At 42.2% G+C, this 22,307-nt stretch overlaps 1 protein-coding gene across 1 annotated transcript in view; it reads left to right on the top strand.

Annotated features, from left to right (window-relative positions):
- The window catches only part of Ctnnd2 (catenin delta 2), a 623,964-nt gene that overhangs the window by 297,944 nt on the left and 303,713 nt on the right, over positions 1–22,307 (top strand). The window contains exons 7-8 of the mRNA XM_038323012.1: positions 5,036–5,230; positions 19,317–19,572. Coding sequence (XP_038178940.1) covers positions 5,036–5,230; positions 19,317–19,572 — 451 coding nt within the window. The remainder of the gene's footprint in view (positions 1–5,035; positions 5,231–19,316; positions 19,573–22,307) is intronic.

Here is a 22,307-nt window from a genome sequence, read left to right as displayed (position 1 = left end):
TCACAAATATTGATCTGAAATATGACTCTGAGTCTACATGCAAAATGTATCCATATAACTTTGTATTTATAGCTATGCAATACATTATCAAGTGAATTCAATGAATTGATGTTCATTTGCAAATAAAATTTGGTTCATGAATTTACTGCAAAAGACAGGGAGATTATTCTGGAATTCTTTTTTAATACTAAGATTAACTTTTGAATTAGCATAGGAGTAGGAAGTAAATTTGGGAATTTCAGTTTGAATCAAAAACCAAATCCAAGATGAGAACTGAGCTGAGAAGGAAGAACATTGGTGGGCTCACTTTTTAATTGCATTTCTGGTTGCTTTGTCTTGTTGAGGCGGCTTTTATTCAGGAGCTCAGACGGACCACAACCTCCCAGCACTCCTCCTGCCTCAGGCTCGTTAGTGGTAGGGTTTCCGGTGTGAGCCCCTGAACACTTCAGGTGGCTTCACTTAACTCAGAGCCTCAGATCAGTTTCAGTTCAGTGGGGTTATTTTTCCTCAGTTCCACAATAATCTTTGCGTCTTTATCTGCTTACCTGGTGTACATTTGTGAGTTCTGAGAGTAACCAAAGCTATTAGATTTTATATCTTTAACTCTTCCTGTCCATATATCACATTTTCCTCTGAGTTCCATCAAGCAGCATGATATTTTTTTCTCAAGAAAAGAAAAGCACCCTAATTGATGTTTTGTAAAACTATCAGAAGAATTTGCATCACTTAGAATGTTTCAAAATCAAATCTCCATGTTTGCGAAACTTGGACAGTGTGTGCTAGAAGAAGCACTTAACTGTTTTTTTTTTTTTTAACCAACCTGTACCTATGCACAAGATGGCTTCATTCCTAGATCTTGAAGTTCAGAGGACAAAGGACATCTGCCACTGTGACTCTACCGAGTGCAGAGCTCTCTTGCACACGATCTCTTGCTTCATACCTCTAGAGTCCTAGGTTGGACAGCGTATGTTTCTCTGTTTTATACACTTGAGGAAACTAGGGATAAGGACACTTTGGTGACTTTTCCTGTGTCACTGGAGTGGTTAGAGACTGTTCTGGGGTAGAATTCATGTCTGGTTTCAGCTCTGCTCTCAAAAACTCACACGGTGGAAGCAACACAATGTCTTTTAAAGTACTGTTTCTGTTTACATCAAAGTTTTAAACATTATGGCCAACACCCCAAAGCCACCTTTCCTGGGCATCATTAGCCACAGTGTCAACCTTCCCCATAATGATACCACATGTAAGATGGGGACTACATGGAACATGGGATGTATGAAGGCTTGGGTCCTCCAGTTCCAGCTTACCCAACTCTCAGGGCCCCTAGCATTCCTAGCACAGGACTGAACTTTTTCCTACCCTCCTCCAGCACCACAGTCAAGTGGTTTGAGCCACCTGTCAGTAACCTTAAAAAGACAGCTTGGGGCTCAGAGATAGTTCTGGTAAGAGTGGCCATGCCCCGGTACTATATCAGTGTGTGTCTCTCTCCTGGGGCTTTCTAGACCTCTGGGAGCAATGGCCTGAACAGGGGGTACTTGGAAGACACACTGTAACCGTTATGAATCACTAACTCATAATCCTGTATGTCAGGCTCACATTCCGGATGTGAGTCTTCTAACATATTTTCAGAAACATTGTGCACTTTTTTTTAATTGCCAGTGACTGAATTCTGTGGCCTCTGGGTTCCATTAAGAAATAGGAAGAGCAGGGCCACATGATAGATTTGAGTTCTGAATGTTAGAATGATTGCATAAATAAGTTATAAAATGCTGTGTATTGGCATTATTCTTGCAAAAATGTACTTCTTCAAGGGCAGGGAAAACAGTCCAGGCAATTGGTCTGGTAGTTTCATTGGTCCATTGTGTTTGGATTGCATTTTGCTACTTTTCAGCTCTGAGCTCTCAAACTTGGGTAAGGTCAAGTTCCCAGGATTGTTTGCTACCAACATAATTGGTAAGGGCACTGGACCTTGGCACTGGGGACATTTAAGACCAAGTCAAAAATTTTCCCAGCGTGTTTCTTCTTATAATAGCAGAGTTCCAGTTCCTGGGAAAGATACGTGTTCGTGAGGGGTGTTTAGCATCTTGATGGTGCTTGGAACTTGATCTCAAGTAGATCAGCTGACAACAGGAAATTTCTATCAAAGAGAAGTGCATTTTGTTTGAGTCAGAAGATATATAAAGCACCCAGTGAGATGTTGGTGCATATTCCCAGAATTGGTTTTCATGTAAATCTTTCCTTCGTATTGGCCATGACAAGGTAGATATTTATATGGATCTAACAATCCTATTTTTCCCCCTGAGCAAAGCCAGTAAAAAATTCTTTTAATGTTTGTCCCTTTGGCTTCTCTTCTGGTTCACAGCCCTTTTTGTTTGTCTAGATAATAGCTGTGTCCACCCACAAGGTCTTTAAACCTGACCACAATGGATTTTTAAAAAGTATAAACAGTGCTCTTTTTGAGAATGATTTTTTCCATGCTCTATATACAGCTTAAATGGGGAATTTAAATTACACAACTGTTCTCATGGGAAAACACTTGAACTGTTACTATTGCTAATGATATTCTAATATTTCATAATGTCATTATGGTGCTTTTGTTGATCATTTGCATTTTTTATTGTTTGAGAATTCCATATGTGTGTACAATGTATCTGATCCATCTCCTCCCCTCCAATTCCCCCTCTGTCTCTCTACCACTGCTCCCTCCCAGTCTCATACATTTCCTTTCTTTTTCTCTTTAAGCCCCCTGGGGTTCACTTAATGCTTTTAGTGCAGGGGCATGAGACCTTCTACTGGAACATGGACAATCTCTTGGGGCTCACATCTTTAAAGAAAACAGGATCTCCCTCTCCCAATTACCATCAATTGCTAGCACCCTCTCAGAGAGACTCACATCTTTAAAGAAAACAGGATCTCCCTCTCCCAATTATCATCAATTGCCAACACCCTCTCAGTTAGAGACAAGACTTTTGGAACACCACCCCACTCCATACTTGGATTTTTGTCTGGCTTGACCTTGCGTAGGCATTGACCATGCTGTCATAGATGTTGTGTGTTCATAAGTGCAGCTGACATTGATTCTGGAGATTACTGCTCCACTGTAGCTATCTACCACCTATAGCTCCTACAGCCTTCCTGCCCATTCTTCAGTCATGACCCCTGAGCCTTGGGAGGAAAGGGTATGGTATAGACATCTCATTTAGAGCCAAGCATGCTGCAGTTTCCTTCTGTCTTCACGCTGACCAGTTGTGGGTCTCTGTGTTCATTAATAACAACATTTGTGACAATGTCGTCACACTGAAAGTCTGATTTCCACAAAGACAGGCTTCATGTTAAGATACTGACTCTTCACCTAGCACTAGATTATTAATTTGGGAATGGTGCTAATAAATAAATCTCAAGAAATATTTGCACCCACGTCCCGAAGTCAGCACCAAAGTTCAGTAGCAATCCTATTTGTCCATCACTGGGTTACGGTTTTGTTTGTTTGTTTGTTTGTTTTAATCGGGGCAAAGAAATGATATTAGAGTCACCAGTCTGAGTCCTAGAATCATGCTTAATTTTAGTCAAACATGTAAGGTCAGGATGAAAGTAGTGTTTCCTTGTTTTTTAGACTTTGGAGATCTTAGCCACATAATCCGAGCCTGCAGGAAGAGCTGAGAGCAGAAACTGAAAGCACACTACTGAAATATTCCTGGCAAACCCAACCTTGAGCTCCAGTGGGGCGCTGGCATTTGGAAAATCAGATGCAAAGAACCTAATTATGCAAAACAGTTATTTCCAATCTATCATTCATCGCAACTCTGTCTAAATCTGAGATTAGTTAATTATCAACAAAGAGAAAGACCTCACCTGCCCTGATCCTTCTCTTCCTGCAAATATCTAGTGATTTTATTTTTATTTATTTATTTGAAATAAAAATATAATGGCATCATCTCCCTCCTTCCCTCCAATCCTTCCAACACAGCTCCCTTGCCCGCTCTGAAAGAGCTCCAAACCCAGGCTATTGAAAGGTAATTTGCTATTAAATCCCACGATGGCTGGTGGGTGTCAGTTTGGGGGCTGAGAGTGAACAGTCATTCCTGAAACAGACTGAAGTCCCCTGTGTTTCTAATGTGGATTCTCTGCTCAGCATAGATACATAGCACTCCTCCTTGACGCCCCAGGTCCGTGTCATGACACCATTGCCCTGACCTTTCTCCTCTGGACATTAGCTCTCAACCGGTTTCTCGTTTCCTGTCAGTCAGTGCGAGCAATGTCTAAGTATTTCCCGGTGTGGCAGGTCTTCTTTAAGAAGCGTTTCTCTCTGCGGCACGGCTCCACAGTGACACCTTGCCCAGGCTACGCAGGGAGTGTTGTGAATGAGGATTCTCGACACTGGAGAGCCGAAACACTTATGCCCATCAAGTGTGAATAAGCCAGTTAGTGGTAAGCTTTGGGACTTTGTCCAGAGGGAGACAGACTCGGTGCAAATGCTTCTGTTTGGTTAGACAGAGGGAAAGGATAAAGGATGCAGAGACCTTGTCCTTAAACACCTGCTTCTCAAAGAGCTAGGGGCCGCTGTCTCTGTCCACTCTGGCTCCTCCGTTGTCCAGGACAAAGCCTGAGGATGCTAGCAATTTCTACTTCAGTGTCTTTGCTGATGGAACCTACTGATTTTCTCACCATTTCAAATATTCTCTCTTGCACTAAATCAAAACAATGCATGGACTCTTTTTAGATTGTCCGTCTGGCTCCTTGGGTGAGGAGGCAGGCTTCACCCATCAGGCTATGGGAAAAAAAGTTTCAGTGGTCCTGTTGGGTGAGGAATTATTTGAGAAACCCCAACATCCGTCCAGTGGCATCAGCTTTGGGAGCAGAACAAGGCAGCTGGATAGGGTGATGAGCTGATTAGTCTGGCTCCTAGCTGTCATTTGGTGGTATTCATTGGTTCTTTGTAGATTTTAATCATTACACTATTCCATTCAAATGTTCTTGGATAAAATACTGTTTGGATGTTGGCTGAGTCTTAATGTGCTATATTCATTTCTTTCAGCTGGGTCCCGAGCCTCATACAGCAGCCAGCATGGGCACCTGGGCCCTGAACTGCGGGCCCTGCAGTCCCCAGAGCATCACATAGACCCCATCTATGAAGACCGTGTCTATCAGAAGCCCCCTATGAGGAGTCTCAGCCAGAGCCAAGGGGACCCTCTGCCGCCAACACACACTGGCACCTTCCGCACGAGCACAGGTGTGTATTGGAGTACATTCAGGCCTGCCCACTGGGCATGAAGGATATGTACCTCCTTGGAAGCTAAATAATTGTTCCCAAATGAAAGCTCTGTGTGTGTGTGTGTGTGTGTGTGTGTGTGTGTGTGTGTGTGACCTCAGTCAAGCCTTATAACCTGCTTCTGTCATCAGTATCTTTGATGATGATTAAAAGAGACTGTAACTCCAGCTTAGCTACCTGGTGATTCTATGGATGGTAGAAGCACTAAGGGAATTGTCATTACATCATCAAATAGAAAAACTCAAAACAAAGCAAAAGAACAAACAAAACCCCATGATTGATGTTTTCTGTGCCCTAGGTAGGCGATTTAATGAAGTATAAGTTCTCCACAAAAGGAATCACAGCCATGTCATAAGATATAGATGCATTATTTTTGTAAGACAGTTTTAATGATGCAGTCTACCTTTTAGCAAGCTTGGAGATCAAAATATTTGTTTAAAAAACTGGCATATTTTGAAAGGTAGACTTAGAATGTGTTTCATACACACTAATAGTCTAAATCATTCAGAATTGTTATTTAAACAATTTTGGATTTTGATAACTCAATAAACAGTGTAGTCTCCACCATTAAATATATATATATTAGTTGTACATAACTATAAGACACATGGAGAAGGACAGGTGTTTCCTATGACCTGTAGCCATTCATAAAATAGCCTAAGATTCCTAATGACACTGACTTTAATGATAAATACGGAGAAATTAGACAATTGTTGAGCAGTGCACTCCTTGTAAAGCCTCACCTTCCCAGATAAGCAGCAGCAATGCCTGCCTGTTAGCTGCTGATGAAGCTTACCCCTTCCTTGCTACGTGTGATCAGAGCCACGGCTGAGGCATGGGATGGATCTGTAGCTTGTAATGACCGCTGAGTACAGTGCGGTGACTTTGTTAAACCACAGGTGATGCTGGATTACATGTTTCGAAGCCGAGGAAAGCTGCCCTGTGGCTGATGATGGCTATTTACATTTCAGTGTTCCATGACACTGGGAGAGGGAAGACTCAATGTGCTCCTTGTGACATCGCCAATGCCATTCAATATTAATAATATATATTTAGACTTAGGGAAGAAAGAACACTGATTTATCCTTGTCAGACCTTTTGCTCACAGCCTGCTATATCTGCTGCTGTCTGGAGTTGGGCCACTTGAATATTTTTTTTGTAAATTATCAATTTAGATAATTTTATTTCCTTGTATATACTTTGTGAAAAAAAAGGTGACAATCACGGTGGCATTGAACACCTAATTTCAATTAAAAAAAAGACAACAAGAGTTTATTGAGTCCCTGCTCTATATATGCCTTTAGGACTGTATTTTGTTAGTAAACTTCTGAAGGATCAGTCAAAAATTAGTTACAGCAGAAAACTGCCATGCATATTTCAAGCCATAGAAAATGTTCATACTTAAATAAAAAGCAGCTGTTTCTGTCAGCTATTCTTTATTACTGTAACAAAATATCTAGGCAAAAACAAAAAAAGCCCACAACATAGAAGAGAAAAGGATTCATTTCAACTTGTATTTGCAGAAGGGAAAGGCAGGCACAGTGACAAGAAGTTGACTCAGACCATTCCACACACAAGAACAGGAACAGGAAGTAAGGTGAGGCTATAAACTCCTAAAGCCCCACCCACAGTGGCACACTGACTCCAGCAAGGCTACACATCTTAAAAGTCCCACAACCTCACAAACACCACCAGCTGGGAACCAAGCGTTTAAACCCATGAACCTAACGGTAGTATTTCCCCTTCAGCTCTCACACTGTTCTGCTCTAGGCTTAGGGAGTCTACGCCTGTGTTAGGATACGTTCCAGTGACATGAAATTTAAATTTTAGTGTCCATGTGTCAAGCTTTGGGTCACACCCTCACCCATACTTTTAAGTGTCCCCTACAGCAGCTTTGGGGCGGCAGAGGCAGCAGCATGAGGCCGTGACAGAATTCATACAGTTCATAGGACTTGGCCTTTTGCAGAAAGTTTACAAGCTTATTTCCCGGTGCCAATGGAGAGACATCTTGAGCAAAGGCATGCTGTGCTTTTCTCCTTCTTTTGAGGGCAACCAGAAGTTTCCTCAAAATGCTTCAGAGAGTCTGTTGCAATAGGAACCATGACAGAGACCTGGCAAGATGTGGCAGTCAGAGGTTTGACACCTTATGCCAGCTGACACAGTGGAACTTGACATAGTTTGTGAGCAAACGTGATGAGCCACACGATGCTGTGAGCGTCACACGATGCTGTGAGTGTCACACGGTGCTGTGAGCATCGCGCAATGCTGTGAGCATGTCTAAAAGCACAAAGAAAGAAGGAACAGGAAGTGAAGCCCAAGCCTCAAGACACAAGCTTCCAACCTGCCCGTACCCGAGAGGTCTTGTACCTGCCTCTGGCCTGCATTGTGCTCTCACACTTGTCTAACCCCAGGACCCATTGCTTTAGAGACTGAAGGTCTCAGATGATTCCGTGTGTGTGTGTGTGTGTGTGTGTGTGTGTGTGTGTGTGTGTGTGTATCCATAGTCATTTTATTCACAGCCCCCTATGTTGTACACATCCCTGTGTCTGGAGATCACTAAAACTGAGCTAAGAGACTTCCAGGGCAAAAATAATACTCTTACCCCTAGGAGAAGGGGTCACATTCTAGTGAGACCCTTAGTTTGAGGTACTTGGTTCTCCATGCTTAGCTTGAATTGATGGCTGATGTGACGTGACCAAGCAGCCTTATCTTCCTGCCTTTCAGTGACAGGGAACCGGCTGTAGCTCATTTGTTTCTGTATCCCCAAACAATACAGACAATCCTGTAGCAAACAGAAAGTGGGTCACTCTCTTTCACTGAAGCCACTCCTGGAAATAAAGATGAGGGAAAGGCACATTGATGCTTAGGGAATGAAGAGTTAGTGCTGAGAACCAAGGGTGAGGTCCTAAGAACAAAAGCAGGTGGCACATAAATATTTTGGGGACAGCCTCTAGTGCATTTAATATAGTTACGAATCCTGCAGCTAAGGTACATTTTGATGCCTTTTCTATATATCATAAAGCTGACATGGAGATGTTGCTTCCACAGTCACATAGGTTGTTTGGAGTCAATCTTTGAAATGTCATGTCTAGGCTATCTTGTCCTAGGTCCTGTTCTTCTTTGACCCCATATTTGTAAATACCATTTGAAGGCCAAACAGGTTCATTTGTTAGCCATAGAGCTTCGTGGCTTTGGATGTTCTGTTATTAAAGAGGTATTTGCTGAGATCTACTGTTGACTGGGTACACTGGCTCATCAGAGTGGCTTACAGGCTACTGCTTAACTTTGAGCCCATTTTATCTCTTATAGTCTCATTAACATAGAAGAAATTGACTAAAAAATGATGGGAATGCCTGAAAGACGAGTGTCATGGATTTCTTTTTAACTGCCTTGGTCTCCTAAGCATCGTACTAACTCCATGGCAACTGTCTCCCTGTTCTTTCCTCTTACACACTGACCTCATCTCTGGGCCGCCTTGGTGCCTGATTACAGCTATCCTGAATAATAAGTCACTCTTGAGCAGAGAGATTTTTAGGGAGAAAACTGGACAAAATAAAGAACAAAAACAAAAACAGAAATCATGCTTGCAGATGCAGAAGGGAAAGCGTGTTGAGACTACAAGCTTCTCCATCACAAGGAATGTCCCACGAGTTTCTTGTGCTCATTCATGACTCATCTTTTTCCTGTTTCTTTCCATCCTCCTTTCTCTCTTCCCTTCCATCTCAGCTTCCAGATGTAAACAGCTCATGTCTGTTGCTTTGATCTGGGGACTAAATCTCAGATGCCAGCTTAGACAGTGCCTCCTTTCTACTTTTGTGTAACCAAAAAGTTCCATGAACTCCTGAGCCATGCATGGGCTACCTAACCCTCGTGTGATTGACCTCATGAACATGTGTTTAGAAACATTCAGGGTCATGCTGGAGCATCAAGAAGCCTAAGACCCCCTCTTCATCTCTCCTCCACTATGGTCTTATGGGTGGTGAAGCACACAAACAGCCCGTTTCTCACGTAGGAATTATTTGGATTCTATAAAGCAGATGCACAGTCCACTGAAGCCATACCAGAAGCCATGTATATCACTACTTCTTCTTGAAGACTCAGCTCCAGACACAGTCTTGCTCAGGCACACCAGAACACTGCAGGGCAGAGCCTGCTCTCTCTTCCTTCCACCCAGCCTAGCAGAAGGATGCAGGCTGTAAGGATGATCTGGCAAGTCTCACTACTCCCAGATGTGTTATAAGTAGAGGTGTTTGAAGAAAGTGTATCTCTTCCCTTGCCCGAAGACAGCAGTGACAGGCAGAAGTCAGCATGGTACTCCAGAAATGCAGTGACCTAACAGAGGCCAGGATCACTTTCTGAGTCAGCAGTGGCTCCTAGCCATATATGCTGCCAGCGAGGGTCCCATCACCACACGTGAGAACTCTTCCTTGCTTTGAGAAACTATAAATGTGAATGGTGAGATGAAAGGGAAAGAGGGCTACCTACTGGCAAGTAACAAAGTTAGCCTTGTCCTGAAAGTTCCACGATAATTCCACGAGCATAGCTCTCTCATGCTTCCATCACATCAGTAGACAGAGCAGTGCTGGAGAGAATTGAAGCCAAGGATGTTGTGTCCACTGAGCAGTGAATATGATATCAGTTATAATTTTCACATAAGGGCTCAACAGCACCAGAGGTTGCAACTTAAGAACAATTAAGATTTGGACCCATAATTAGAAGTTAGCAGGTTGTACCCCCCCCCCATTCTAGACTCTATCAATTCAAATGGTTAGAATTTATTTGTATGACCATTCCAGTTCTTGGCTGTTTTTCAGATTTGCAGACAAGTGAGTAGATCAGGATTAGAGCACAGCCTACATCTGAAGTAGAAGTGTTTACTTTGTACAATAAAAATAATCACATCATCTGTAGTCCCAAGTCTACCAGATTCCAGGCTGTGCTCTTGACTCAGGTTCTTAGCTAGCTGAGAAATTTTGTTTAGATAGTTAAATTTCCACAGTATTTCTTCTTTAATTTCTTGTTCAGCAGGTAGATATTTGTATGCATATAGAATATAATATGCCTTCAAATCATAAGAACACACTTGATGTAAAGTCATTTAGTACTTAAGATAGTGGAGCATATTAGTCCTGTTCTGCAGCCATCTAGTTTTTACGGGCAGCTGTCTCCATGTTTGAACCTCCTGTAAAGCCAACTAAAGATGAGCTGTCACTAACTTTCTAGAGATGGGCAACTAGAATATCTGCTCGTTTTCTCTGTAGTCTGCCTCCCTGCCTTCTTCCTCTTATGCTATATTAGGTTTGCTCTGCACCTTTATGTCACGCTAGGCAACGGAAGTGACTCCACCATAGATACGTTAGCACTTTCCCCATTCAGCTATGCCATTTTCATCTTCATGGAGAATACTATCCAAAATCTCCGTCCGGGCCCATGAAGCTTTCAGTTGAAGGCAATTTTAGCACAGTTCTTTCCAAGTGAACAGATACTGATGAATATTTAAATAGAGCAGATAATGACTAAAGATAAAATCATACAGACTTATCTAGATCTGACATACATATAATCACCTTGTATTTTAATTTTCTTTGGATCTTCTGCAAACTATATTATCATTCAAAGCGCATGGGCTGTATTTTCTGGGCATACCCGATACTAAGTGTCCAGCAGATCAAATGGGATGAAACAGGTGGAGAAAGGTTAGTCTTCCTGGGATTTGGTCCCCATTTTACCCATCCACCTCCCACCTTCTCCCCTGTGCAATGAAGAGCTGGCATTGAGAGATGGGACCATTCACTCAGGTCATTGTTGGCTCTAAATGAGGCAGTATGTGATGGCTCATCATGTAGCACCTGCACAAAAGGAAACTCTGCATGAGGATAGTATTGATTATATTCTTTCCTCATCTCTAGTCAGGGAGGCATTGCTGTACAGAACTAATAATGGGCTCAGGGTGTTTAAAACACATGGGTATGTTATCATCCATTGGTAGCCCCACCACACACTATGTAAATGAGAAGAAATAAGAGTGTGTACCATGAAATGTGCATATAAAATTATATGGAAGAATATGTATAGCTAAGTATGAATTCACTCACTTTCCAGTGGGTCTATTCACTTGTGTCTATTTTAATTTTTAGATCAAATTCTACAAACCTACTGAATTCTGTAAACCTACCAAATTCTATGATAAGAGCTGTACCTGGATGACAATCAAGAATAGCCATTCCTAAATCTTGAAAAAGATCCTAGTATGTAATGGAAGACCGCTCATATGTTTCCAGTTACCCAGGCCTGAATAACCACACAGAAACCGTATTAATTACAATATTGTTTGGCCAATAGCTTAGGCATATTCCTAGCTAGCTCTTACATCTTGAATTAACTCATTCTATTAATCTGTGTATCACCACAAGGCTGTGGCCTACCTTTAAGTTTCCAGTGGTGACACCTTTCTCCTTCTGCAGCTACATGGTATCTCTTTGACTCCACCTACTCTCTCTCTGTTCTAATTTCCTGCCTGACTTTACACTGCTAAGCCATTAGCTTAAAAGCTTTATTCATCAACCAGTAAAAGCAACACATATACAGAAGGACATCCCACATCACTAGTAATTATTTTTTCCATTAATCCATATTTTAAGTACCTGATTAAAAAACATACTTGTTAAAAATTCTTAGAGCTGGACTTGGAGAGATTATTCAGCAGTTAAAAGTATGTGATGTTCTTGCACAGGATAGAGGTTTGATTCCCAGCACCCACCTGGCAACTCACAGTCATCTGTAACTCGTGTTTTAGGGGATTCAACACTTCCTCTTGGTATCAGGTGTACATGTGATACACAGCTACACATGAAAAAAACATTCAAACATATAACATGCCAAAAATACATAACTGTGTCTAAAACAGCATTTGTAATTCTCATTGCTGTATAAAAAGAACAAAACTGGTCACTGCTTAAAATAGGATTTTGTCCCTTTTTTTCTTTCAAACTTAATGTTGTATTCATTCATGATGCCCATGTCTGTGCATTTCTCCATCTGATTTTACATTTTGGGGGATATTTATCCTCTGTTTCCAATAAAAGAGTGAAAATATCCTGAATGTTTGTCATAAGGATTCCACCAGGAGTGTTTTACCTTGCTGAAAATGCTTCTTTTAAAAAACAATAGTGATATAAAGCTATAATACCATGTTGTATTTATTCTTAAATAGCTATCCATTGACTACAGCCTAGTTCAGACTATGCTATAGTACAGTAAGTGTAGAAACTTGGAAGACACTTACAGTCCAACTTTGCTGAGAGCATGCCAGATTGGGGACCAAAGAATTTTTATTCCTGAAGTAATGGACTTAAAAGCTCTTAGCCCCATTTTCACTAAGCCATTCTTGTATTCTGATTAGATGCAGCATTCCTTAATTACCTTCTTATATATTTCTTCTGTATTAAATTATCTAGCTAATTTGTAGATACATGCTGTGTTTTCATATTTATCTGTGAATACAAATATATATAGAAACACAATGAAAAGAAAAAAAAAACCTCAGGACCCCCAAGACCAAGTTCTCAGCACAAAGGAGGTTTATTTGCCCCAGAGGGACAGAGGGCAATTCCAGGGGGGTCTGAGGTCCTCTTCTGGTCTCTACAGACACCAAGAACTTACATGGTAACACAGGCATACACTGAGTCAAAAACACCTATACATGTAAAACAAAACGAAAAATACATAAATGTATAAAATCAAGGGTAAAAACACAAAAAGGAAATTGCTTTTCTTACTCCTTGTTGGATTCCACTTTATATTCCTCACAACAGTTTTCACAACAGTTTCTTACCGTGTGCCCAGATTCCTGGATTTTATTCTCTTCTTGTTTTTTCCCATTTCAGTAAACAATGCTTATAACCATCATTCAGAAAGCAGTGTTTGGCTTTATTAACAAGGATGCATTGTTCCTCCTTGAAATACGACACACAAAGCATCTCTCTGTTTTGCCTTGACAAACCAAGGTTTTATTTGTGTAGCTTTCAGAAAACAAACATAATTTCAGCAATGGCAGAGGTGTCTGTCGAGGTGTCAAGTCCACTGCAGAAGAGGCACTTGTTAAATCTCCCCAGAGAGGCTAACAGCACAGTTCATTGAGTTCTAAGAGCTCATGGGAGGAGAAGGGGCTGTTTGCAGAGGACGTGAGAGGAGAGGGACAAGTTTGCAGAGCTGATGAAGCGCCAACCCCTCCAAATGTTTGCCAATAGGACATTCAGTTGGCTGGAGTGACCTGCAAGGTCGATCAGTGGAGCTCTTGGAATGAGATGGGAGAAAATGTTCAGTGGCGGAAGTTAAGGGGGTGGTTATGAAATGAGAGACTTCTAATAGCGGGGTGGTAGTTGTTTATCCATGGCAGCAAACTGGCTTGATGGGTGTAAGGTGTACCAGGAGCTAACTAGCTGGACAAATCAGAGGGCAGCACTGAGCGCTGGCTCTGGCAGTGCCTTCCCGACTGCCATCCATCCGATCCCATAAAACAGCAGCTACGGCGTTGCTGTTTTTCTGAATCAGGGCTTTGCCCTGTAGCCCGGATCACCTTCTAAGTGTAGATCAGCATGGGCTTGAACTTACAATCCTCCTGCCTCAGCCTTCTGAGTACTAAGGATAGAGATGCCCATCACAATCCCCAGTCAGTTTCAATCTTCCTAATGCTGCTACAGATTTTCATCCATGCGGTATTTTGTGTACCAGATAGCCAGAGCAAACTGCGATCCCGTGGTCCCATGTTGTAGTTTGTGTAAACATTTGCCCTAAATATAAGAAACTCCATCATTGTGTTATTGAGGGTCATGGTTTTTTACATATTTTATTCTCCAAGGTCACAGGATCTGTTCTTTACATTTAAAGAGCTGTTGTTGCCCTCTTTGTATTGGTAGACACTCTATTTTCGTGGCTGGGGTATATTAATTTCACAGCATTTATTTGAATTGTGATTTTTCTATCTCAAAATTCTCAAAAACTTTCTTACTGGGACCTGAACAGAGATTTAAGTATTTATCAGGGTCTGACAGGGTAGGTCATCAGGTGAACTGCTTGCTGTCCAGTATGAGGATTGCTCTCCCATAGCCCATCAGGGAGAAACAGCTAGCTGTGGGGTTGTGAATTTGCTCTCTGAGCACTGGGGAGGTTGAGACTAGCATACCAGATGCTCAGTAACCAGTCCAGCTAGCTGAGTCAGTGAGCCCTGTATCCTGTGAGAGAGGGGGATCCTGTCTGTCAGAAGATGCAAAGTGAGAGCCCTGATCCTGGAGAAAGACACCGAAGGTTCATCTCTGGCCTTCACATGCCTGAGCCCTGACATGTTCACCTCCCCCAGCTCTATCTGCACATGCATGCAGATGTACATGTAAACTCATGCACATACAAACTCCCCTGCTCTCCCTCCATCCACCCTCTCTCTCTCTCTCTCTCTCTCTCTCTCTCTCATGTTGTGGATGATACTTTTGAAGGACCAACTCATCAAAGCCAAAATCATTGCGATTTAAAAATTAATAAGTAACTTCTGGAAAGTTGCTCATCCACCTTAAATTCTATAGCTCACCTCCTCATATCTTCACACGGTTATATCAGGGATGAGACAGAATCAAAATGCCTTAAAATTAAGATTCTTATTTGCATTCTATTTGTCTTTGGCAACTTAAATAAAAGTCAGATTTTTGGAATACTTTATATATCTTTTCTATATATCTATGTTGTACCGGCAAAGGTACCAGCGGTTATAGGGGTTAGGGAATAACCACGATAGTCCTTTATAATAAATCAGTTTTAATACAAGGGAAAATAAGGAAACTTACAGAACCAAGGGTCCAGCGGAGCAGAAGGTACGCAGGGGAGAACCAAACGGGGCTCCTTCCGGCGCCCCGATCCTATTTAAGGGGTATGCTACTCCACTGGGGCAGCCACGCCCCTGAACGCAGGGATTGGGCCAGCTGCCCCAACATCTCCCCCTTTTGTCTAAATAAGACAGATTTAGAAACCAAATACAACTATATACAATGGGAACAGATCATATAAAATTATAAGAAGTAAACAATATCAGGCGAGGAGTATATAACAAAAAATTTTTCTAATCACTCTACTTTGGGAAGTCTAAATAATCTAGAAGGTAGCTACCATTATCCAATCTTTAACCCCATCAAAGATCTGAGAAGGAGAGTAAAATTACCAAAGCAACCAGGAAGCACAAACGAGAAACTAAGGTTTTTAAGTGGATTTAGTCACCACGTTGGAGCGCCAAATGTACTGGCAAAGGTACCAGCGGTTATAGGGGTTAGGAAATAACCACGATAGTCCTTTATAATAAATCAGTTTTAATACAAGGAAAAATAAGAAAACTTACAAAACCAAGGGTCCAGCGGAGCAGAAGGTACGCAGGGGAGAACCAAACGGGGCTCCTTCTGGCGCCCCGATCCTATTTAAGGGGTATGCTACTCCGCTGGGGCAGCCACACCCCTGAACGCAGGGATTGGGCCAGCTGCCCCAACACTATGTAAATTCAAGTTTACAAAAATAATACAAATCAGTTTACACAGCAATCTATCATAATTTTTCCAGTGTGATCTTCGGGTGTTTGAGTCCTGTTACTAACCATCTTTTCATCTGCCTTTAGTTGGCATTCTGACTCCTTGTTATTAGTTAACATTTCCTCATTCTACTCAGTAACTCACAAATATTTGTCCTGGAGATTCTAAGCCTGCTCTAGAAGCTTATGTTGGTAACCATCGTGACATCTGAAGTCTAACTAACGGGGCTTAAATTCATTTTCTATTAGAGACTGACCTGCTAGGGCACTTCATTGCTCCGTGTCTCAGTTTCCCATCTATAAAGCAGAACTGGCATTCTTCCCTACTAACAGGTTGCTGAGGGAATGTGAGTTGGTACAGTGGAGCACACAGAACAGCAGGAGCATTCTGTTGCCCGGGGAGGGGGGGGCAAGGTCCTCCCGGCAACCCCGGCCCTATCCATACTTCCTTTGTGTAGGATTGTGGGTTTCTGCCTTGGTAGTAGAGTGATGACCCATTAGCGGAACATTTTCTCTATGTGACATATTGGATGTTTTTCCTGCCTGAAATTAAACAGTAATCCCAGGAGGCCATTTTACTCCCTTCCATAACTCCCAATGTTTCTTCTTGCCCAAGACTGAGGACTAGAGCCGGAGTCTACACCTGACTCCTGAAGCCAAGCACTCCGTGAGCTGCGTGGTCCTTCCCTGGAAAAAGGCCACAGTGAAAACCAAATTGGGGCCTAGAGGGCTGACTCAGTGGCTAAGAGCACTTGTTCCTCTTGCCTCGGACTCACATGGCAGCTTACCACCATGTGCATCTCCAGTCCCAGGGGATCCAATGGCCTCTTCTCATATATGCGGGAACCAGGCACACGTGTAGTGCACAGACACACATACAGGCAAAACATTCATATACCCAAGGTAATAAAATCGATCTAAACAAAACTTTAAACTCAATAGGAACTTAACCTCTCCATCACTCCTTTTGTACATGTCTAAGTTTTGCCTTAATAGAATTTTACATGTTCCCAATTTTGAGCCTGTTCCCTTGCATCCTTCCCAAGTTCGGATCTGCTACTCATCAGTGTTTTCCCCTAACCCTCCCCTCTTCTTTAGTTTAGTGTCCTTAGACACATTGGGAGACAATCATTTGTTCCTCTTACCTATCCTAGCACTAGCTAATAAACATCATTTTAAAGATGTAGGTGTGTGATATATGAGAGTGTGTACCCATGTTTCTGTGTGTGCAGGAAGACGTGTGCTTGGTATGAGAAAAGGTGCATGCCGAGCATGGAAAACAAGCTTCTGTGTCTCCTTTGAGACAAGGTCTGAAGCTCATAGATGAGTCTAGACTGGCTGGTCAGGGCGGCCCAGGGATGCTCTGTCTACCTTCCCAGCATGGGAATGGCAAGCATACACCTTGTCCAGGTTTTGTCTCGTGGGTCCTGGGAATTGAACTCAGATTCTCCTATTTTCACAGCTAGCCTTGTCCCAGCTGATCTTTTCCCAGCTTCCAGAATGCTCTCTTTAGGTTTTTAATATTTCTTGGTCTCGACTACATGTGCCTTCTTGTGTGAATCACTGGGATTAACAGCAAATACATTTTTAGAAGAGAATTTATTTTTGCCTGTAAACAATTTTCAGCAAGAATAAACACTGATGTTTGGTTTCCTGAATGAAGAATGTGCTTCTGTGAAATGAGACAGCATACCAAGTTTCTCCTTCTGCCCTTCATTTCCTGACTGCTTAACACAACTCTTGAGCAAAAGAAGATTTTATGTCTGTCTATTATTATCTAGATTTTAAGCTGCTTTGGTTATTGTATAAAGTATATTGTTCATGATAATTTAATTTTTTAATTACATTTGCTTCTTTATGGTGGTTGAGAAAGGGCACCTGCCACCCTTGTAGTCAAATACAATTTAGAAAAACTTATATAGCAGAATACCCCTAATCTTTAAAATGCTACTTCTTAGGGAATATGGACATTTTTTCTTAGAATAATTTTTATGACTATTTCAATAGTTTTCATCACGCCAAATAGCATGTTCTCCTAAGTTTTGCTCATCAAATGATAATAGTATTGCTAATTAATTGGAAAAGTAAGATCCTAAACACATAGGTTCCAATCCAGACCTCATCAGGGTTAATCTCTCCTCCAGTTTACTTTCAGCGTTTATTGTTTTGAAAGAATTCCTTGCCCGCTCTTAGCAATTGCTTCCTTGATGTGCCATAATCACCCTTGTGTTTCATTTGGTATATGGCCCGTATAGAAAAAAAAAATGCACTAAAAATAATTGCTGGCAAGTCGGAAATTTGTGCTGTGTGAGTTGGAACTGGAATCTAATTCCATATAGCACACGTGGGGTATGGATCCGTGTATGTAGACATTTGCTGTCTCTCAGCATCTGTACTAATCCAAGTTGTCACAAAGCAAATGTCCTCATCGAGATTGTTGCTAGGGCGATAAATAACTAGTCACATCCCACTCCCAAGGAAGACGTTATTTCCATTTTATATGTCAGTTTGCCTTTAGACGTAACTATTTTTGAGGGACAGATGAAAGCAGTGGCCTGGCCTTGTCTAAAAATACCCCAGGAAAGAAAAGAAATCGAGATTCAGTTTGGAAACAGTGAAACTGATCTCAGTAAGTTGTGTAAAATCTTCTCAGAGCATCCTAGACATGCTGAAGAGATGCAAAGACATTGGGGAAAGCTACGTCAATGCCCGACTCTGCCTCGCTCACTCTTGGGATGACTTGCTCCTTCCCTCACATGTCTGCTGTCTCCCGATTGCATTTGTGAAATCCTTACTGAGAAAGAGGCACGTGAAGCTTGTAGGGATGTACTTTACAGAAAGGAGAACAGCCTGGCATGGGATGCTGCCACACTAATTATTCATGTTGAGCCCTCCTCACTCCCCATCCACCTCCGGGTGAACGCCCCCCCTCCCCCTTCCTTTATTCTGGAAAATGACTTTGCTGCTAAATCTATGACAAACCCAGTAAAGTTAGGGTCCTGTTAATCCAAACACATCCTGAATGCTGTCCAGCAGGACAACACAGAACTAATTCGTCTGTTCTTCCTTATAAAATATTTGCCTCTGAAATGTATTTTAACCTGTGCTAGAGATGGAGCCCAGGGCCTTCTGCACATTACCCAAGCACTCTGCCAGAGCCACACCCCAGCCCAGGTTTGAGTTTTGAACAACGTTCTCATGCAGGATGCGTGTGCCTCCCCTTTGATTTTGGTTAGCGATGAGCCCCCAGCAGGTGTGCTTTCTGCCCGTATTTTCAGCGTACTTCTGAGACAGCATGTGAATTGTCATTTGACTAGATAGCATTGACTATGTTGGGAGACCTATGACAGATTAATTTTGTTTTATTCTTTCAAACCCCTATTTTTTTTATGTGTGTAACGTTCCCCCCCTGCCTAGACCTGGCTAACCGTTTCTGCGAGCAGGTCCTCAGTTTTTTACTTTGTCCCTACTTTCCTGTCCTAGCCCCATCTTCCCCCGGTGTCGACTCCGTCCCCTTGCAGCGCACAGGCAGCCAGCACGGGCCACAGAATGCCGCAGCAGCCACCTTCCAGAGGGCCAGCTACGCTGCTGGCCCCGCCTCCAACTACGCCGACCCCTACCGACAGCTGCAGTACTGTCCCTCCGTTGATTCTCCGTACAGCAAATCGGGCCCTGCCCTCCCACCCGAAGGCACCTTGGCCAGGTCCCCATCCATTGACAGCATTCAGAAAGATCCCAGGTGGGTAAGACCATATTTATTTACTCTGAGATGTGTAAAGAGGTTTTATAACCCAGTCTCTTCTTTGCGCTCTCAGTGACATCATTGCCTTTGCCTTCCTGCTGTTGACTGAGAATGAAAAAATTGATTTTTCTTGGATTTTACAGTTTTTTATTTGATATGATATATGGACACATAAGATGGGCCCCTATTATCTATGGGTCAACACTCAAAAATAAAACACAAAGAGCTATTAGAAGAACGCCTTTGGGTGCTTATGGTTTTAGCCATCTGATTGATGGGGTGGGGTCTTGAGTGACGTGAGAGCAGAGATGGGAGCTGGGCAAAGGTCTCGCCTGACCGTCAGTGCCACTGTCCACGTGTGCTGCTCCCATCTGAGGAGACGAATTCTGTGCCATCCTCTGTCTCTCTCTGGTTATTAGAATATAAAGATTCCCCCACCCCAAAAATTATTCACAGATTTGAGAAGTCCAAAATTAGTTGTACAGGGAATGGTGAGAAGTTGGCTGTGGATTGTTGGAGAAATGATTTGGTACAGTGTATTTCCCTCCCGCCTTCTTGTTTCCAGCGGCAGCGCGGGTTGGCGTGATGCTCTATTCCTGTAGTTGGGATTGACTCCCTGTGGATTTATGTAGATGCAGTCCCATGTGTACACACATACAGATGTGTATGCTCACACATATGTGTACATATACATCTACTCACACATACATGTAACCTTACCTGTGAACATTCTAGATAGGCCCAGATCCTGGTATTTCTTTAGGGCCGGGCTGGAGTGTGATGATAAATTTGAAATTCCTCTCCAGGCATTTCCCTGACAGAGGACACAACTTCTCATGTATTATACAGAGAATTTGCATGGTTTCTCTTATAAAAAGAAATGGCTTCTTCAGACATGAAAGGCAAATGGAAGCATTTCATAGTGTGCTTTGAGATAGCTGCCTCAGTACAGATGAAGCCCACATGAAGGGCCCTTGCTAAGTGTTGCGTGCAGTACAGCCCGCATTGTAAAGCCGTATTGGACGAAAGGCTCAGCCCCGACGGCAGGAGATTGAAAGGAGAGCTCAGCCGCAGTGCTCAGGGTTGGTCTCCGGATTCTCGAGCCTTCACAGCAGTCAGAAGCTTTTGAACTGAAACCTGCCCTTCACTTTTAAGGCATGCATGGTTAGAACGTTCTTCAGAAAGTATTTTTATCATGCTTTATTTGGAAATATTTTATACTTAACAATAAGGTAGAAATATGTAGAAGTAAGACCTTACTGAGAGCATGAGAGGTGCTCATATAGAACACTGTATCAGACTTGACACCGTTTGACTTTTAACATTGTGTTGTGTTAGATATTATGGGCTTTAGACCTCCTTCTGTTGTCCCAATAAAACAATGACCAATAGGAGCGTGTAGAAGAAAGGGCTAATTTGCTTATACTTTCCAGCCATAATCTGTCACTGGGGGAGTCAGGGCAGGAATCCGAGGAGTAGCTTGAAGCAGAAGGTATGGAGGAATTGGACTTAATAAGAAACTAAATTCATGTTTCTCTGATGCCTTCCAGCTTCTGTGTTTTATACTGCATGTTAAAGGCTCTTTATTTTATTCAATGGAGCATTCTTCCTTTTCTATATTGCTGTCACTTCCATAGGTTTGTTTCTTTCTGTATAATGTCACAGCTTTTACCTTTCCAAGTCATGGATTATGTTACCTGTATTTACTGTGCCTGCTGTGTACCAAAGAGAGGAACGCCAGTAAGACACGGGAGAAGAGTAAAGAGGTGATTGGCCACTGGTCTTTAGTATGTGTTAAATTTATATGCAAGTTAGTGCTGTGTGGATTATAAATTTACCTTTATTTTTAAGATCACTAGATGCTGGCCGTAAGAGTGAGTGTTCATTCTGAACCCCCCAGCATGCTAAGCACAAACCAAAAAAAAGGGGGGGGGGAATTATGGCAAGAACCAGAAAGGATTTGTTTTTTCTGTTCATTTGTTTGTTTGTTTTGCTGGGTTTTTTGTTGTTGTTTTTGGGGGGAAGGAGTCTTGTGGTTTTTCCCCCTTTTTTATTGATTTTTATTGAGCTCTACTTTTTTCTCTGCTCTCCCTCCTGCCTCTCCCTTCCCTTCAACCCTGTCCCAAGGTCCCCATGCTCCCAATTTACTCAGGAGATCTTGTCTTTTTCTACTTCCCATGTAGATTAGATCCATGTATGTCTCTCTTAGGGTCCTCATTGTTGTTTAAGTTCACTGAGACTGTGATTTATAGTCTGGTTTCTTTTTGCTTTATGTTTAAAAACTACTTATGAGTGAGTACATATGATACAGAACGGATTTGTAAAACACAAATAAACCCAGCAATATCTGGAATGAAGAATAAAATAAGTAATGCCTTTTTTTTCAGAGTGTCTTTCAAACTCTTATTGTTGTTATGGATTCAAAGAGTCATGTAACTCCAAGCCCAAAGTATTAACTTATAAAAGACATTTTCTATCTCTTTTTCAAATGATGATTTTTGGTTGATTCCAAGCACACACTAGAACTAAGAGATATCTAACTTTTGGGGCTCAGTGTATTCACTTTGTCATTAGAAGCTGTTGATTGGAATCCTTTGAGCCCCTTGACTCTTTTTGCGCTTCTACATAATATCCATTAGACTAGAAGGAAACATCCGGTCAGCTGTCTGCAGCTCCAGGTGCTGTCCCACACACATGACCACAAACCTACTGGTGACAGCATGAGAGCATTT

This window comes from Arvicola amphibius, chromosome 3 (genome assembly GCF_903992535.2).
Source record: "Arvicola amphibius chromosome 3, mArvAmp1.2, whole genome shotgun sequence".
Classification (NCBI taxonomy): domain Eukaryota; kingdom Metazoa; phylum Chordata; class Mammalia; order Rodentia; family Cricetidae; genus Arvicola; species Arvicola amphibius.
Note: the sequence above shows the minus strand (reverse complement) of the source record. Positions and strands in the feature narration are given on the sequence as shown.